The following is a 16,944-nucleotide window of genomic DNA, read 5'->3' as shown; positions in this document are numbered from 1 at the left end:
GACTTCATGCGCTCACGAGCCCCCCCTCCCTCCCTCCGCCGCGCCCCTCCCTCCTCCACTTCCTCCTCCTCCTCCTCCTCCTCCTCCTCCTCCTCCTCCTCCTCCTCCTGGTCCGACGTTTCCTACAAAAATAAACAAACTCCGTGATTTCAAAGCCTCGTCCAGCTGTTTACTGACTGTTAGTTATGTTTAGAGAATAGAGAGAGAGAGAGGGAAGAGAGTGAGAGGGAGAGAGAGAAGAGAGAGAAAAGAGAGAGAAGAGAGAGAAAAGAGAGAGAGAGAGAGAAGAGAGAGAAGAGAGAGAGAGAGAGAGAGAGAGAGAGAGAGAAGAGAGAGAGAGAGAAGAGAGAGAAAGAGAGAGGAGAGAGAGGGAGAGATAATTCATATTCCGTTCTATTCAACAGGGGCTTGTCTAAGATTTGCGTGGCCAGACTGAAAAATAAATCAGACGGCCTCTCTTGTTCAGAGGGCCGGGCCAAATGTGGATGCGGGCCGTATTCGGCCCGCGGGCCTTAGTTTGAGGACCACTGCTCTTGGCTGTTGATGTCTATCAATATCGCTCATTTTGAAAATGACGTCAGAGGGTAATACGGATCCGTATCAGACCAGCGAGGAGGGCAATACGTGGCTGGCATGACGCCCATTAGCCAATCAGAACGCTTGTACTGTTGTTGCTATATAATAATTAATCTTTATTCATAAAGAAAATGTAAGCTAGCGGTCTGATGCTGCCCAGGAAACAGGGTCGAGGACAGCATCATCAGTATTGCTGCTAATGCTTCAACTCTGGCATAACTCTGCATTGGCATTGGGTGCTTTTTTTTTGGCATTTTTTGGTTTGAGCACCTGCCCCCCAAAATGTCTGTGCACGTGCCTGACCCTATGAGATTGTTTGCAATTACATGTATGTGTAATATAACCATATATACATACAAATATATATACATATAAATATATATGTAAATATACACACATATATATACACAAATATATATGTATCTATATAACATACATATACACTACCGTTCAAAAGTTTGGGATCACCCAGACAATTTCGTGTTTTCCATGAAAACTCACACTTTTATTTATCAAATGAGTTGCAAAATGTATAGAAAATATAGTCAAGACATTGACAAGGTTACAAATAATGATTTGTATTTGAAGTATTAATTTTTTTCTTCAAACTTTGCTTTCGTCAAAGAATGCTCCTTTTGCAGCAATTACAGCATTGCAGACCTTTGGCATTCTAGCTGTTAATTTGTTGAGGTAATCTGTTGAAATGTCACCCCACGCTTCCTGAAGCACCTGCCACAAGTTGGATTGGCTTGATGGCCACTTCTTGCGGACCATACGGTCAAGCTGCTCCCACAACAGCTCAATGGGGTTGAGATCTGGTGACTGTGCTGGCCACTCCATTACAGACAGCAGACCAGCTGCCTGCTTCTTCCCTAAATAGTTCTTGCACAATGTGGAGGTGTGCTTTGGGTCATTGTCCTGTTGGAGGAGGAAATTGGCTCCAATCAAGCGCTGCCCACAGGGTATGGCATGGCGTTGCAAAATGGAGTGATAGCCTTCCTTATTTAAAATCCCTTTACCTGGTACAAATCTCCCACTTTACCAGCACCAAAGCAGCCCCAGACCATCACATTACCTCCACCATGCTTGACAGATGGTGTCAGGCACTCTTCCAGCATCTTTTCACCTGTTCTCGTCTCACAAATGTTCTTCTGTGTGATCCAAACACCTCAAACTTGGATTCATCTGTCCATAACACCTTTTTCCAATCTTCCTCTGTCCAATGCCTGTGTTCTTTTGCCCATACCAATCTTTTCTTTTTATTGGCCAGTCTCAGATATGGCTTTTTCTTTGCCACTCTGCCTAGAAGGCCAGCATCCCGGAGTCGCCTCTTCACTGTCGACGTTGACACTGGCGTTTATGGGTACCATTTAAAGAAGCTGCCAGTTGAGGACCTGTGAGGTGTCTATTTCTCAAACTAGAGACTCTAATGTATTTGTCTTCTTGCTGAGCTGTGCACCGGGGCCTCCCACTTCTCTTTCTGCTCTGGTTAGAGCCCGTTTGTGCTGTTCTCTGAAGGGAGTAGTACACACCGCTGTAGGAAATTTTCAGTTTCTTTGCAATTTCTCGCATTGAATAGCCTTCATTTCTAAGAACAAGAATAGACTGGCGAATTTCACATGAAAGTTCTTTTTTTCTGGCCATTTTGAGAGTCTTATCGAACCCACAAATGTGATGCTCCAGATAATCAACTAGCTCAAAGGCCAGTTTTATCTCTTCTCTCATCAGCAAAACAGTTTTCAGCTGTGCTAACATAATTGCACAAGGGTTTTCAAGGGTTTTCTAATCATCCATTAGTCTTCTAAGGCGATTAGCAAACACAATGTACCATTAGAACACTGGAGTGATAGTTGATGGAAATGGGCCTCTATACACCTATGGAGATATTTCATTAGAAACCAGACGTTTCCACCTAGAATAGTCATTTACCACATTAACAATGTAGAGAGTGTATTTCTGATTGATTTAATGTTATCTTCATTGAAAAAAACAGTGCTTTTCTTTGAAAAATAAGGACATTTCTAAGTGATCCCAAACTTTTGAACGGTAGTGTATATATATATATTTATATCTAATCTAAATCATTATAAACTAGGGGTGCTCACACTTTTTCAGCATGCAAGCTACTTATTATGCGCACAGACACGCCGGCATCGGAGCTCTGCGGCGAGCTGAGAAGTGTTAACGTGACACGTAGAGACAGAAATGACATGCTGTTGTTTGGATACGATCAATAAGATAAGATATATACTTTTATTAATCCCCAAGGGGAAATTAGTTCTCTGCATTTAACCCATCCTTAGTTATTAAGGAGCAGTGGGCTGCAGTGATGCGCCCGGGAAGCAACTGGGGGTTCAGTGCCTTGCTCAAGGACACTTCGACTTCCAACAACTAATGGGGAGAGCCGGGATCGAACCGACAACCTTGGGGTTGCAGGACGACCCCCTTACCCCACTGAGCTACAGCCGCCCCCAAACAGACGGCTGTTTAGTTTAATAAATGAACAAAGACGTGCTCTTTAAGAAAAGGGACCTTAACGACCTATAAACCGAGTCTGCACCCATTGGCCCCTCTGTGTTTACCACTCTGACCTTTAGGTGCTGCAGAGCATCGCATCACTCATTCTGAGACTATTAGCTACGCGTGCATGGCCTTAATGACACCAATCGTGAAACATGTCCAAAACAAAGGTTAATGCGTACGCTGAATAAGGAGGAGAGTGCAGAGGGAGGGAGAGAGGAAAGCAGGCGCACTGGGCATGGGATAGAGTTTCTCCCGGTAACGGATCTCTTTGACCCCCATGGATTCGGTTTCTCCTCCTCTGTGGACTCGCACGACAACACACGCGACATGTCACCAAGAGACATACCTTTTATTTACCCGATGATGACTAATTCCTCCTTTTTTACAAACTAACAGAGCAAACTCATGGTGATCGCCGAGTGCGCTCCGCGGTCGCTGCCCGGCCTCGTGTTACCTTCCTCGGGGCAGCATGGGCTCGTGAGATGCCTTCGCTGTGGAAACGGATAACCTTCTCGGTGGCCTCGGTGCTCTGTGTCGGCTCGGTGGTGCTCCTGGTCGTGGCCTTGTCCACGGAGCGATGGGTCACCGGACGGATCCTGTGTAAAACCGGGGCGGAGATAGTGAACGCGTCCCACCCGGAGCTGGAGCAGTTCATCGGGGACATTTACTACGGCTTGTTCCAGGGAGGAAAGACCAAGAAGTGTGGGCTCGGCAACAGGCGCTCCAAGATATACAGTAGGATCAAACTGCCCTCTGTTCATATAGACTACACACAAAGGGTTCACTATTTAATACATAGAAAACATAGTTGGATAAAGACATTTATTTCTTGAAATGTAAAATGTTTATTATTTCCATGAAATCTGCAGAAAAAAATGTAAACGTTTTATTCAAAGTGGATTGTTTCTTTAGATTCTCATTGCCAGACAGACTATTTCTTCTTCCTGTGGTCCACATGAGAGCTTTTAACAGTGACAATGACACATATAAGGTTCACAGATAGCTCATGATATTTTAACATTTTAGTAACCAAAAAAGCAAACCTATTTTAACAAGTCTCGGAGGTCGCAGAGCTTTCAAATATAACAAAAGCGGTGTTTTTTCAGCCTTATGGCTTAGGGAGAGTTTGGAGCTTATCTCACCAATATTAGGTTTCTTAAATTAGAATTAAATTGGCATGAGTTCATTACATCTTTTAACATACTTCAAATAAACTCCATTTAAACAATATTAAAAACGTGCCACATGCTTTCTTTTGGATATTGAAAGAATAAGAAACATATAAGGCACATTATACTGCACATATACCACACACATCCAACAATTGTGCTAATGTTTTAGTTTATTGACATAGATATCATAAAACAAACATATACACTTATATACCATCTTCACATTAAAACATAAGCACCAAACAATATAAAAACATAAACATATTCAGGCTAGTATGCAACATAATTTATCCGTTAAGGCTCCATCTTTCCAGTTAAACCTGTGATAATCACAAAAGAAGAGAAATGCTGCATCCGCACATCATGCTGTGTTTTATTTATCTGTGTTTCTTCTCGGGATAGTTTTCCCAAAGCTTGTGCGGACGTTGAATGGCGGCCTTCACATGATGGTGATCCTCTTCCTGCTGGTGGCTGTGGGTTTCGCACTGGTCAGTCTGTCTTTCTGCATATACAACGCACGCAAAGTTCCCTATCAAAGCATCAAAGGGCTCAAAGGACTCTACCTGTGGAACGTCATCGCTGGTGTGTGAGGCAACCTTTCCGAATCACTCTTTCCCTCAGAATCTCAATTGTTGATGTTTTTTTCTTTTCTTGCTTGCTTCACTTCCTGTTGCTTCTGAACTTCCCCTCTTTATTTTTTTCAGCTCTTTTCGGTGCCCTGGGTGTACTGTGTTTCCTGGCAGCCATGAGGCACCACGCTCTGACCGAGCGGGTGGCCAATCATCGGGAGAACTTCTTCGTGCTGGTTGTCCTGGACGACGGCCTGGACTGGTCCTTCTGGCTGGGCGTAGGCAGCATTGCGACTCACTTGGCCGTCTGTGGAGTGGTTGCCATGAGCCGAATCAAAATGCCCAAACCGGAGATCAAGAAACCAGAAGAACCCACCATCTCTGCTCTGGACCTGCTCTACTGAAGGACCAATCAACCGAGGAGCATTTACAGGACTGGAGGAAACCCCAATGACAGACAGCCGAGTGAAACCAGCATTGTGCCAGTGCCAAGCGTCCTGCATCCCAAACTTCCCTTTGCATTCTGGACATGTTGGATATATTCTGTCGATAGCTGCAAAATGTAAATATATCATTATTGTTTTCCTTATAGGTATAGTTTTTAACTCACTTTATTGTTCGCTTAAAGTCTCCATTTTGGTTTTCAGAGTAATTATTGTTGATCCCTAATAGAAATTGTACAATTATGCATGAATAACAATTTACTTCACAGGGAGTTGTGGTATATGTAATGTTAACAATCTTCCATAAACAGAAAGAGATTTATTTTTTCACTTTTATTCACTTTATCTTGGTCATAAAATGTTCAGCTGTTATAAAGGTTAAGTCACTCTGGCCATCATTAAGGGACTTCTATACATTTAATAGATTGGTTATTATGTCCTGGTCATTAACACTATAACATATAAGACATCAATTAAATAATTATAGTTGAAGCACAAGTTTGTGTTTTATTGTTGTTATTATCTCCTAATGACCTGAGGGATTGTTCTTTCTTTTGTATTTGCTCTGTAATAATATTTTAATCTCTAAACTTGCAAATATCAGGTCTTGACCCAGCGAAGATTTCCTTCTTATAAAAATATAATTCATGATGTAAATTAATCTACTGTATGATGTAAGTGAAACAGAAACATCAAGTGACGCCGTTGTCATGGAATAAATAATTTTCTTGCTTAAAATTGTGTGCAAAAGTATTACATTTAAAATTAGGTGAGTTTCCCTTTTTCAGACTTGATAAAGAACAATACATTCATTAAATGTGTTGTTGCAGAGTTGATTATCAATTATTTTGGGAATATTCATGCACTGATATTTTTTCACGGCCGTTGTTGAACAATATCAGATCTTTTACTGAAATAAAATTAGCAATACAGTGTAAACATATTTCATTATCCTTCTTAAGAATATGATATGCATTAAAAAATGTAAATCAATTCAAAGGTATTAGAATCAAAGTATACTTATGGTACCAACAATTCAATTAATCATAATGCAGGATATCCCACAATATTGTATATTATATAATTTAAGGCTATATTGATGCATCAATGTTTGCATCATTTTTATGTGGGACTTAATTACTCAATGTATACTGGAGGGAATGTAATTCATTCTGGAGGATCAATATGTTTTATATTATTCTATGATAGACATCGTCATTTATTTGTCAATTATATTTTGTTACATAATCTGATTCTAAAGCCCCCAATAGTTCCTTCCAATTAGTAGTATAACGTATAAAGTAGCAGCAAATCTAAGTACCTCACAATTGCAATTAAGTAAAGAGTGTGCTCATCCGTGTGCGTCCGTCTGCGCGCAGCACAGCAGAGCTCCGATGCCGTGCTGGGCGCATCGCTCTGCCGCGAGATAATATTGAAGAGCCCTGCCATTACAGCAAAGGATAAACGCCCTGTTTTATAAATAATGCGCACCAGGCACCAGCGGTGATTGAGAAGTGGGTATACGCAATGCTGACTGAAAAATAAGTGGGTATACGCCGTATACCAGCGTATACCCTGGAATACACTACTGGCCTACATGTCACTATTTGTGTCATTCGTTTTGGGCTGATTCAAAGCCCCCTGCAGCTGCTCGCTGCTGCCACCACGTGGCGACTAAATGAACTCCGTGGTCGCGTTTAAGTGACGAATAAACAACGCGACGCTGTCAGGTCTTTGCACATGCATGCGACCTCTACATCTCTGAGTTAATAGTTTGTTTCGGGGTTTAACATATGTACAACTGATGACGATGCTTCTTGCGAGGAGAACCGTGCAGACGGCGGCGCGGACAAAATGCTGCAGGTCGTTCTCCGCGTCACAGACTCACCTGAACGAGAAGAAAGTAAGGAGTCGTTAGCCGTGAGCGCTAGCTGTTAGCCTGTCAAACATAAGCTGATAGGCACTCTCTCTCTCTCTCTCTCTCTCTCTCTCTCTCTCTCTCTCTCTCTGTGTGTTTGTGCACAAGTTACTTCCAATCATCAGCCACTCGGTTATTTAATTGGCTTCAATTGTGAATGTATTTAACAGCTCTATTTTAGCACAGTCAACAGTCAGTGTAATCTGTGAGGTTTGTGGATGAGTTACAAGCAAGCATTTGTATTATTAGTGTGAGATCTATTGATCTGTCAATTTAGAGAATTGTAGATTGATCGGTTTTTCTTCTTCTCTCTCTCTTTCTTGTGTGCCTGCAGGGTCTGGTGCTGGGAGTGTTTGAGAAGGAGGGAGAGGAGGGCGGCCTTCATCTGACTGAAGCGGCTGCAGGTTTTGACCAAAATCTTTCTGGAAAACTCTCCGAACTGCTGAAAATGTGAGTCTGTGATGTTTGTGAGCTGTCAGTACACGTCTTATTCTGTGATTATAACAATAAGGGTCCTGCAATGAATTCTACCTTCATAAAAGTTATCAGTTGTAGGCTGTTAACTTATTATTAATTGATTCATTTTTATAATTAACTTATGTTTAATTGTAACGATGCATGATTAAAATGTACACAGGCCTACAAAAAATGACCATGAATATGTAGGCCTGTGTACATTTTAATCATGCAAGTCCCACCCAGAGAAATGCACAGAGTAAACCTCACTGATAAGTTAAAAAAACAAAAGAATCGATACATCACTGATATTAAGAAATAAGGTAAGGATCGAGATACTTTATAGTCATCCATCTATAAACAGTGCACATAGGAACAACATTGTGTTTCCCTGGTCAGGACAACATAATAAATGATGCAACATTCAGATCTTGCAATGTTGCAAAAACAAGATACAAAATGAGGTAACAGTACACCTTTATTATGCAGTACAAAGGGTTGAAATACATCAAGTAGTGTAAACAAGACTGCCAAAAACCTCTCTGGTGCATCCCTGGAAACCACGTTAACACGGTGTCTCTGTCTAATCGGTTGCGCAGGTGGTTAATAAACTATTTTTTGATTGGCTCTCTCCAGATCTGGACCGGCTCTCAAGAAAGGCAAAAGCAGAATATTTTATGGAATCCACAAGGTAACGAGGAGTGACATCAGAATAAGACAAACCCGGTCTCTTGACAACATCGGCGTAATTCAATCTTCTCTGTGTCTTCTCCAGGACTTCCCGTGCGTCGCAGTCGTCGGGCTTGGTAAGACCAGTGCGGGTGTGTGTGCGGCAGAAAACTGGGACACCAGCAAAGAGAACATCAGACAGGCAACGTCTGGTAAGACACGTTGTCTCTGCTCGTCTTCGTACGGGCAAATATTTAAATTTCATGCAATGGACAATAAAGATGTCTTATCTGATCTCACTGGAGTGACTACCTGGCTGATATATTTGCATGTGTCTGTGTGTCTGTGTTCAGCTGGATGCCGGCTGCTTCAGGACCTGGAGGTGAACCACGTGGAGGTGGACGGATGCGGTGATGCCCAATCGGCAGCAGAAGGCGCCACTCTGGGTTTGTTCCAATACGACGAATTAAAAACCAAGAAGAAGACCAAAGTAACCACACAGCTTCATGGAAGGTAGACTAACAAACGAGCTGAAGCACAAAGCCGGGGCGTTTGATACTGCAGGGTTATTCACGATGTACGCAGCATCATGCTAATCATGTATATGTATTTGTGTGTGTGTGTTTGTGTATGTACGGGCTTGTTCTTAGTTCCGACTCGACCGGGTGGCAGAAAGGAGTCATGTATGCAGATGGCCAAAACCTGGCGCGGCTACTCATGGAAGCTCCCGCCAATCACATCACTCCTACTGCTTTTGCCAACACCATCGAAGAGAGATTAGCGCTGCATGCTGATCGAGTCACAATAAATAAGAGGTCTGTGAATCATTCATCATTACTGCAGCGTCCCAATTATGTCAGTACTCAGAAAACAACAACAAAGCACGCCGACATGTGAAGTACAGTCCATTGTTTTGATTTGTCGCATTGTTGAAGTGCATTTTAGACGCGTGTGCTCTTTAACCCTTGTGTTGCCTTAGGGTCATTTTGACCCGACTCAATATTACACCCTCCCCCCGCCTTTGGGTCATTTTGACCCGATTCAATGTTTCACCCTCCTGTTACCTTTATATTTACTAACATATTTTACCCTTTGGGTTCAATTTGACGCCAGCAATTAAAACCTCCAGAAAATTATTAGAATTAATATTGTTTTCCAAGTTTAAGTGTGAGGCACTTTATGTTTGTTTGTTGACTACCGAAAGAACACCGACATTAAACATTGAATGGGGTCAAATTAATCCTAAGGCGGGGGGAGGGTGTAATATTGATTCGGGTCAAAATGACCCTAAGGCAACACAAGGGTTAACCGACCAGTTATGGCATTTTAGGACCTTTATAAATAAACGGTTTCTTATTATGTTGCCAGATATTGAATGTCATTTGGCTGCAGAAGATTGTGATTGGCCTTTTTCTTTAAAAAATAAATATTTTTTGAGACCCAAGTGATTGTAAACCAGATCTTCTTTTTTACAATCATAGAAACAATTCTTGACAATTATTCAATCAAAAATAATCTATCGCTTAAAATAAGGTCTTGTCTAAATTGATTGGTTATCCTTTTTTGCACCGTGAAGATAGGTTAAAGGAAGACTTTTGGTCTAACGGTTCATTTGTGTCTGTAGGTCTCAGGCCTGGATCGAGCAGCAACAGATGGGAGCGTTTCTCAGTGTGTCTCGAGGCTCAGAGGAGCCCCCTGTCTTCCTGGAGATGCATTACAACGGTGCTCCTGACAGCAAGCAGGCCCCACTGCTCTTAGTGGGCAAGGGCATCACCTTTGACAGGTAAACCATCACAATACACACTCAAGCCCAGTAACTCGCATAAAGAAAATCATTACAAAGCTCACATTAATGTTGTTTTGACTTCTTGGTAGCGGCGGTATTTCTCTGAAGCCGTCTTCTTCTATGGATCAGATGAGAGCTGATATGGGGGGAGCGGCCACCGTGTGTGCATCTATCGTCACAGCAGCAGCTCTGAAGCTACCCGTCAACATTATTGGTAAACGGTTTGACTTTGTAGTTTCTTATACCATAGATTGTAAATTAGAGAATTTATAAATATGAACACCCTGCAATGGATTTTTTAACCACTACATGCACGTATCATTGATATTGTAATGATGAATTGAAAAGAAATCTCTTAACCTAATTGTTTCCACTGGTAACAATAAATTAGGTCTGGCTCCCCTGTGTGAGAACATGCCCAGTGGAAAAGCTACTAAACCAGGGGATGTTGTCAGGGCCAAAAATGGAAAAACAATCCAGGTGGGTGGAACGAACCATTCCGTGAGTGTGATACCTTTTGTGCATTTACATGTGTGAGTTCAGATGAGCAGGTTGTATTGTTGTTGTGTACAGGTTGACAATACAGATGCAGAGGGCCGGCTGGTTCTCGCTGACGCGCTGTGTTACGGACACACTTTCAACCCAAGAGCCATCGTCAATGTTGCTACGCTAACAGGTGGGATTTCTTTACACAGTAGTGTTTTGTGATGAGAAACAACTAATGTTTTTTATATTTACATCATATTTGCATTATGTTATGCCATATGTTTAGTTTTTATGGCAAATCATATTCTTTCAAATTGCTTATATATTTGAGTGATCTAAATACATTCATTTGACTTATAAATATGAGTCTCTGTTTTTTTCCGATGTGTAGAAAGCGGCGTTGGCACGGTCTTTGACCTCACATTAGACTTATTATGGGTTTGTTAAGTTTGATGAAAGTGTAAATAAGTGGAAGTGAATGCAGGAAATTCCTTTGCTAAATCAGAAAGTGAGTTGGAGTTTAAACAGAGGTGTGTTGGAGGTGATGAACAACATACTGTCCCCTCTCTGCTTATCCCCTGTCTATATCCTGCCGCAAAACACATCTTTAAAAGAGGTTTTGGTTGTGTCTAAAGTAAAGAGAACTGTAGAAATTCTAAAGTATCTATAACCCTTAAAATAACAGTTTAGGACTATTTCAACCTGTCTCTGTGTTCCCATTCATGACATTCAAGGTCCAGTTGTCGCCTTCTCAAACATTAGAGCTTATAATTAGCTGTTTCTTTGTGATACCAGAGAAGATAAATGAACACTTGAGGTGCATGAAAGTGCTGCATGACTTGGTGTCACTCGTGGTCGCCGTGCAGCGCAAATGATGCAGGGTGACCATCACCAAAACTGTCCAGATACCAGGTCATGTGAGTTCATGTTTACAGCTTGGTAATAATAGTCAGTGTGAACATGAGATGGACCAGAACTAGAAGGCCAGATTTGTAAGTGACCAACTGTCGTTAACTACAAGTTCTGATAATAAGATGTGCAAATATAATGTGTCTGTTTTAAAATATGGTTTCTTTTTTTTTGCTCTTAGGTGCGATAGATGTAGCTCTCGGCTCAGCAGCAACTGGAGTGTTTACAAACTCTGACTGGCTCTGGGAACAACTACACAAGGTATTGTGAATGCACAATAAACATGCTCCCACCCTCTCAGTCCATCAGCTCCTGTGTTGACTAATGGTGTGTGTGTGTGTGTGTGTGTGTGGTTTTGCAGGCTAGTGTTGTGACAGGTGACAGAGTTTGGCGGATGCCTTTGTTCCAGCACTACACCAGACAGGTGACTGACAGCCAGCTGGCTGACCTCAACAACGTCGGCAAGTACAGCCGGTACGTATCTTGCTGCCTGCCGTCATCAGAGGAGTACAGACTCCTTGTGCGTGTATCACCGAAGTGAATAGTTTAACCATATTAGAGTGTTGAACTCTTTGTTATGAGTCTGGATGTTTGAAATTCATCAAATGATGGTTTCAACTCGTCTTTCGTGTCTATTTCACAATAAGGGCGCATTGTTACTCAAGATAACTTGATCTAGGATTAACGAATCAACAACCAAATGAGCACGCTGAAAATAAAGAGAATTTACAAAACATGATAACAGCATATTAGCCTGAGTTAGTTCAGAACAGGACCAATATGTATTCCCATGGCTTTATTAACCTGAATCTGACTATGTTGGTCATGTTTCTAGGTCTGGCGGCGCCTGCACAGCAGCTGCATTCCTGAGAGAGTTTGTCACAGCTCCTCATTGGGCTCATCTGGACATCGCAGGTGTGATGGGCAACAAAGATGAAGTTCCCTACCTGAGAAAAGGCATGTCTGGAAGACCAACACGTACACTGGTGGAGTTTGCTGCCGGATTGGCCCACAGTGGCTGAGAGATTGACACAAATATCAGAATGGACACAAGACTGTGAGCTTCTTCTGTAGCGAGATTCAACCCTGATCTCTCAGCATTGGCCAGGTTTAGAATAAAAAAATGGACAATATCATATCCATTGAAGAGCTCAGGAAATGTTGGCAGGGATTCATTGCTGATTTTTTTGTAAACCAACATGACAGCTTTTATGTTTACATACAGCTAATGCGTCGAGGTCACAGGTACAGAGGATCCCCACACTGTTGTGATATCAGCTAAAGACAACTGAAACTTTATTGTCAACAATGTATATGATGTATGAAATAAACGATATCATTAATTATGTATGTGACACCTTTGTAATCTGTATAGCTCTTTAGTTAACACACCAACGCACACTACCTCACACCCAAAGAGTACACCCTGTATGGGATTTCTGAATACCTAATTTTAGAATCATGGGATGGGGAGGTTTACCAACAGATTTTGCAAACTGGCTGCTGTGATTTGCGACAAGAGCATGAGTGAGGATGCATGCCAATATTGATATTTCATCCAATATGGCATTCATCCCAAAGGCCAGTCAAGTTTCAGACTTTGATAGCAACTTCTTTATGGACTTGTCATTATGCAACGGGGCAAGTCAGTGCCTTTCCCCAAACTGTTGCCCCAAAGTTGAAAGCGTGCATTAGCTTGGGACTCTTTGAAACAAAGCTTATTGCGTCCCCTCATAAGCTCTCATTTGTCCGTTCAATCAATGTGTTTTTCCCTTATTAAATTAACTCAGATTCATAGTTTGTAGAAGCACCAAAGAGGTGAGAATTTCCACTATTGTGCAATAAATAATGCAGAAATGGAGAAAACAAAACAAAAAGAACCATCATTTTTGTAATATGTTTTCTTTCGTATTATTGTAATCATCTCCACGGGGTCCTGGCCACCAGGTTGGTGACCACTGGTCTAAAATATAGTGTTCTAAGCCATCAAAATCTTTTTAACCGACTCGATTGTCCTCGGTTGTGCTCGGATTACGGAGAGCGCCGTCCCTCTGTCTGCGCATGTGCGAACTGGCTACAGAAATCGAGATGGCGTCGTCCATGAGTGGGATGTTCTCCGGTCAGCAGCCCCCGGGTGTCCATCCTGTTGGCGCTCCCGGTGGACCGGGCCAGCCGGGCTTCCCCGGCGCAGCTACTACCAGAGGTCCGGGAAAAAACACGCTGGTGGACGAGCTGGAGTCTTCCTTTGAGGTAAGGCTAACTGTACGTGGCTAGCTTGCGTTAGCTGAGTTTGCTAAGTGTTGTTAGCTTATTTGGCTAGCTGGGTAGCATTTGCTAATTTTGCGAAAATACTGCAGTCTCATATGGCTATGGAGATATTTATATTTTACCACGTCTTTTCTGAGTAAATCATTCTGAGATAACGCTCAAATACAACAATAGATGACACTAAACTAAATGAGCTATCTTAACGCTATTCAGCTCTGGTTTTCACACTGACAAGCTTCACTAGTAGATAATATATAACTAACCCAACAGCTCTGGAGATAACGTTACTCCAGTCTCTTATTATTAGTGAATCTACATAACATGACAATAACATGGATGCATCTTTAATATCCTGCAAATCTATCAATATATTATATTAATAAACAATAAAGCAACAGGCATTTCGACTTTCCAGGTGTTCTTGATTCATTATCTCAGTTACTTAAGTCAGGTGGTGTGAATGCAGAAATACAAGCTTCCTAAAACCAAAGCAGCTAAATTGGATTCAAACATCAATTTTATTATTTACAGATGTGCTTTTTATACTCTGATATAATAAATAGTAACGTTGTTGGTCAAGTTTGCCTGTGTCGGCTTTTTAGTTCCCATTTGATTGGACTGGAGAATAATTTTGTTCACTTGTCCAGCTATTTCTTAGAGACTGGCAACAAGAAGCTGAATGAAGTTCTTGAACACAGTAATGTTGGCTGCTGGGATTTACAGGAGAGTATTAAAGTCCATGTTTGGAATGACGTGTTCAACAATCGCACCCTGTCTGAGTGTAGGAGGTCAACATAAAGTAATTAAAACATTTTGTATACTAGAATAGTTGCATCTCCGCTATCCCATAAACCATTTTATTATGGTACAGACTGTAGCATATGAGGTTTGCAGTATATTTCATAGCTCAATTTTAGATTGGAAAGCTTATTTCATTGAACAGTTTATCGTGTCAATACATCATTTTGAGCATTTAGAAAAAGGCAAATTCACTCACGCTGTGCATTTTTCTGTAGGCATGTTTTGCATCCCTGGTAAGCCAGGACTACGTTAACGGAACTGATCAGGAGGAGATTCGAACTGGTGAGTGAAACATCTAAAACATGTTCTGTTGTTTATGGTAGTTTTAGTTCATCCCATATTGTTATTGGTATATTGATGTGCATCTGTCTGTTGATTACAGGTGTTGACCAGTGCATACAGAAGTTTCTGGACGTGGCTCGTCAGACGGAGTGCTTCTTCTTACAGAAAAGGCTACAGCTATCTGTGCAGAAACCAGAACAGGTGGTGAAAGAGGTGCTGATTTGCCTTTTTATTCATCTCTGCAGTTTTTAAATGGTTCTTTCCAACTCCCATCGACTTATTTCCCCCCTCCATTTTGCCTCTATTTCTTAGCCCTGAATCCGTGACATGCTGTCAGTCTTTACGTACTATGCATTGCTCTCCATTTCTTAATGTGCCTTCTCTCTTCTCACATACTTTTTTCTTTTTTTCTCACTTCAGGATGTGTCAGAGTTACGTAATGAGCTGCAGAGGAAAGAATTACTGGTTCAGAAGCACTTGTCCAAACTGCACCACTGGCAACAAGTTCTCGAGGACGTGAGCGTCCAGCAGCGTAAACCCACAGACCTCCCTCCTCCGGGGCCGCTGGCCTTTCTGGAGCAGGCCTCTGCCAGTCTGCCCCCTGCCCCTTTAAAACCAAATTAACACCAAAGTTACAGTCGCGTTCGTTTTCTGTCGAAGGAAATAGTTTGCACCCAGAATTGGATGTTGAACTCTGACCTGCTGGTGGTCACACCGAAACGGGAAACCCACTTGTTTGAATTCATCAATCATAAAGGCGGGTTTTGAAGCAAGATGGAGCGAGTACTTGCAGGATTTAAGTGTAATGTGATTGTAACCAACTGTCACAACACACACCACGTACATAATGTGATGCCTGCCGCCAAGAGACAACCTGTGAGAAAGTGAAGAACAGTTTGTTGTCGCTGTCCAGCTGTTAGAACATCAGGATCATTTTAGTTCTGTATTCAGTTTTTATGTAAATATTTCTATTGACAACTTATTTTTTACTGTAAAATAAACTTTCTTGTATTTGACTTTGGACTTTATTGTGATTTTCTATTTGTACATTGATTTATTTGTGTGTGTTTTGAAAACAAGATTTAAAGGGGCATTCCACCAATGCACAAATGGTTTTTTTGCTGCTCTGGAAGAGATATTTGTTAAATATGAACAAATATATCCTGTTGAGGCATTTACCAAGCAGACTGGATCTGACAGCGATGCCATGGAGTTATGGCCGTTATGGGCCTTGTGGGATCCAGCAGACTTGAACATTACTCTGGACTAAAAGTCAAGATTCCACCTTCTGCTGCTTCTATTTGGAACATTCCTTGTTTAAATCTCTCGCAGTTTCCAAACTTAATGTCATTGCCAAAATGTGTCCTATAATTTTAAATATTCACGTAGTTTTATTAGTGTCTTGGTGTGATGTGTAAAAACAAAATGCTGACAGCTTTTATATTCCATGTGACTTCTGTATGAAATCATGAAAGAGAAAGGACTTCAGATAAGCCATGCTGCAGCCTCCTGGCAGCCGGTGGTCTCTGATGGATTCGGCATTTTCACACCACAACAGACTTGTTCTCCGCAGCTTCACAGTTTTTGCCCGTCCACGGTCTTCTCAGATGAATTCAAAGGACAAACATAGTTTTGCAGAACAGGGGTCTCTGTGGTCTTGACATGATCAAACAGGGGGATTTATTGTTGTGTTTTCAGAAGTCCAGATGGGCTTTCCTTCTTTTTATAAGTTAAAAATCACTGTAAAATCTGGTTTTCATCCCCTATAAAAATATCAATGCTCATAACAACTCACATTTCTGAGACACCGAGTAAACATTTTAACAAAATGACAAAAACTAAATAATATAAATATTTTAAGTTATTGGGTCTAATTTAATAGACACTAAGGTATAACAAGGAAAAATGAAGCCAGAGTTTTTAGACGCTGAAGACAAATTGAGATTCTAAATCAAAATTGTAATCAAACTTTGGAATTAACAAGTATAGAAATGATGAGATATTGAGGCAAAATTACGAAATATGAAGTCAACAATTCCTAAATTACACATGAGATTGAATAAATCAAGATTATGAGATAAATCAA

At 41.4% G+C, this 16,944-nt stretch overlaps 3 protein-coding genes across 4 annotated transcripts; all 3 read left to right on the top strand.

The window, feature by feature from the left end:
- The first annotated feature begins 1,982 nt into the window (after window positions 1-1,982).
- clrn2 (clarin 2) lies at window positions 1,983-6,078 on the top strand. The gene is made up of 3 exons (XM_056409634.1): window positions 1,983-3,834; window positions 4,674-4,853; window positions 4,976-6,078. Exons 1-3 carry the CDS (start codon window positions 3,582-3,584, stop codon window positions 5,242-5,244), a joined length of 702 nt encoding a protein of 233 aa, XP_056265609.1. The 5' UTR covers window positions 1,983-3,581; the 3' UTR covers window positions 5,245-6,078.
- A 914-nt stretch (window positions 6,079-6,992) lies between these two features.
- On the top strand, window positions 6,993-12,855 carry lap3 (leucine aminopeptidase 3). The gene is made up of 13 exons (XM_056409251.1): window positions 6,993-7,186; window positions 7,536-7,651; window positions 8,294-8,348; window positions 8,433-8,538; window positions 8,680-8,839; window positions 8,977-9,141; window positions 9,951-10,109; window positions 10,202-10,326; window positions 10,504-10,592; window positions 10,686-10,788; window positions 11,689-11,768; window positions 11,869-11,981; window positions 12,343-12,855. Exons 1-13 carry the CDS (start codon window positions 7,088-7,090, stop codon window positions 12,527-12,529), a joined length of 1,557 nt encoding a protein of 518 aa, XP_056265226.1. The 5' UTR covers window positions 6,993-7,087; the 3' UTR covers window positions 12,530-12,855.
- Window positions 12,856-13,584: 729 nt separating this feature from the next.
- Window positions 13,585-15,874, top strand: med28 (mediator complex subunit 28). Of its 2 annotated transcripts, none has more exons than XM_056409499.1 (4): window positions 13,585-13,757; window positions 14,792-14,858; window positions 14,959-15,059; window positions 15,279-15,874. In XM_056409499.1, exons 1-4 carry the CDS (start codon window positions 13,596-13,598, stop codon window positions 15,480-15,482), a joined length of 534 nt encoding a protein of 177 aa, XP_056265474.1. In that variant the 5' UTR covers window positions 13,585-13,595; the 3' UTR covers window positions 15,483-15,874. The 2 variants fall into 2 exon arrangements, with proteins under 2 accessions (XP_056265474.1, XP_056265473.1); XM_056409498.1 differs by having other exon boundaries at window positions 14,959-15,071.
- Window positions 15,875-16,944: the final 1,070 nt, after the last annotated feature.

This window comes from Pseudoliparis swirei, chromosome 24, assembly GCF_029220125.1.
Source record: "Pseudoliparis swirei isolate HS2019 ecotype Mariana Trench chromosome 24, NWPU_hadal_v1, whole genome shotgun sequence".
In the NCBI taxonomy this organism is placed as follows: domain Eukaryota; kingdom Metazoa; phylum Chordata; class Actinopteri; order Perciformes; family Liparidae; genus Pseudoliparis; species Pseudoliparis swirei.
This window is presented reverse-complemented; position numbering and strand designations above follow the sequence as displayed.

What these genes read in the sequence shown, in the direction of transcription:
- med28 (XM_056409498.1), top strand. Translation starts at nt 13,596, where the DNA reads ATGGCGTCGTCCATGAGTGGGATGTTCTCCGGTCAGCAGCCCCCGGGT. An exon ending in AGCTGGAGTCTTCCTTTGAG is followed by an intron (nt 13,758 to 14,791) that starts GTAAGGCTAACT and finishes ATTTTTCTGTAG; the next exon opens with GCATGTTTTGCATCCCTGGT. An exon ending in TCAGGAGGAGATTCGAACTG is followed by an intron (nt 14,859 to 14,958) that starts GTGAGTGAAACA and finishes TGTTGATTACAG; the next exon opens with GTGTTGACCAGTGCATACAG.
- clrn2 (XM_056409634.1), top strand. Translation starts at nt 3,582, where the DNA reads ATGCCTTCGCTGTGGAAACGGATAACCTTCTCGGTGGCCTCGGTGCTC. An exon ending in CAGGCGCTCCAAGATATACA is followed by an intron (nt 3,835 to 4,673) that starts GTAGGATCAAAC and finishes TTCTCGGGATAG; the next exon opens with TTTTCCCAAAGCTTGTGCGG. An exon ending in CCTGTGGAACGTCATCGCTG is followed by an intron (nt 4,854 to 4,975) that starts GTGTGTGAGGCA and finishes TATTTTTTTCAG; the next exon opens with CTCTTTTCGGTGCCCTGGGT.
- lap3 (XM_056409251.1), top strand. Translation starts at nt 7,088, where the DNA reads ATGACGATGCTTCTTGCGAGGAGAACCGTGCAGACGGCGGCGCGGACA. An exon ending in CGAGTCACAATAAATAAGAG is followed by an intron (nt 9,142 to 9,950) that starts GTCTGTGAATCA and finishes TTGTGTCTGTAG; the next exon opens with GTCTCAGGCCTGGATCGAGC. An exon ending in CAATGTTGCTACGCTAACAG is followed by an intron (nt 10,789 to 11,688) that starts GTGGGATTTCTT and finishes TTTTGCTCTTAG; the next exon opens with GTGCGATAGATGTAGCTCTC.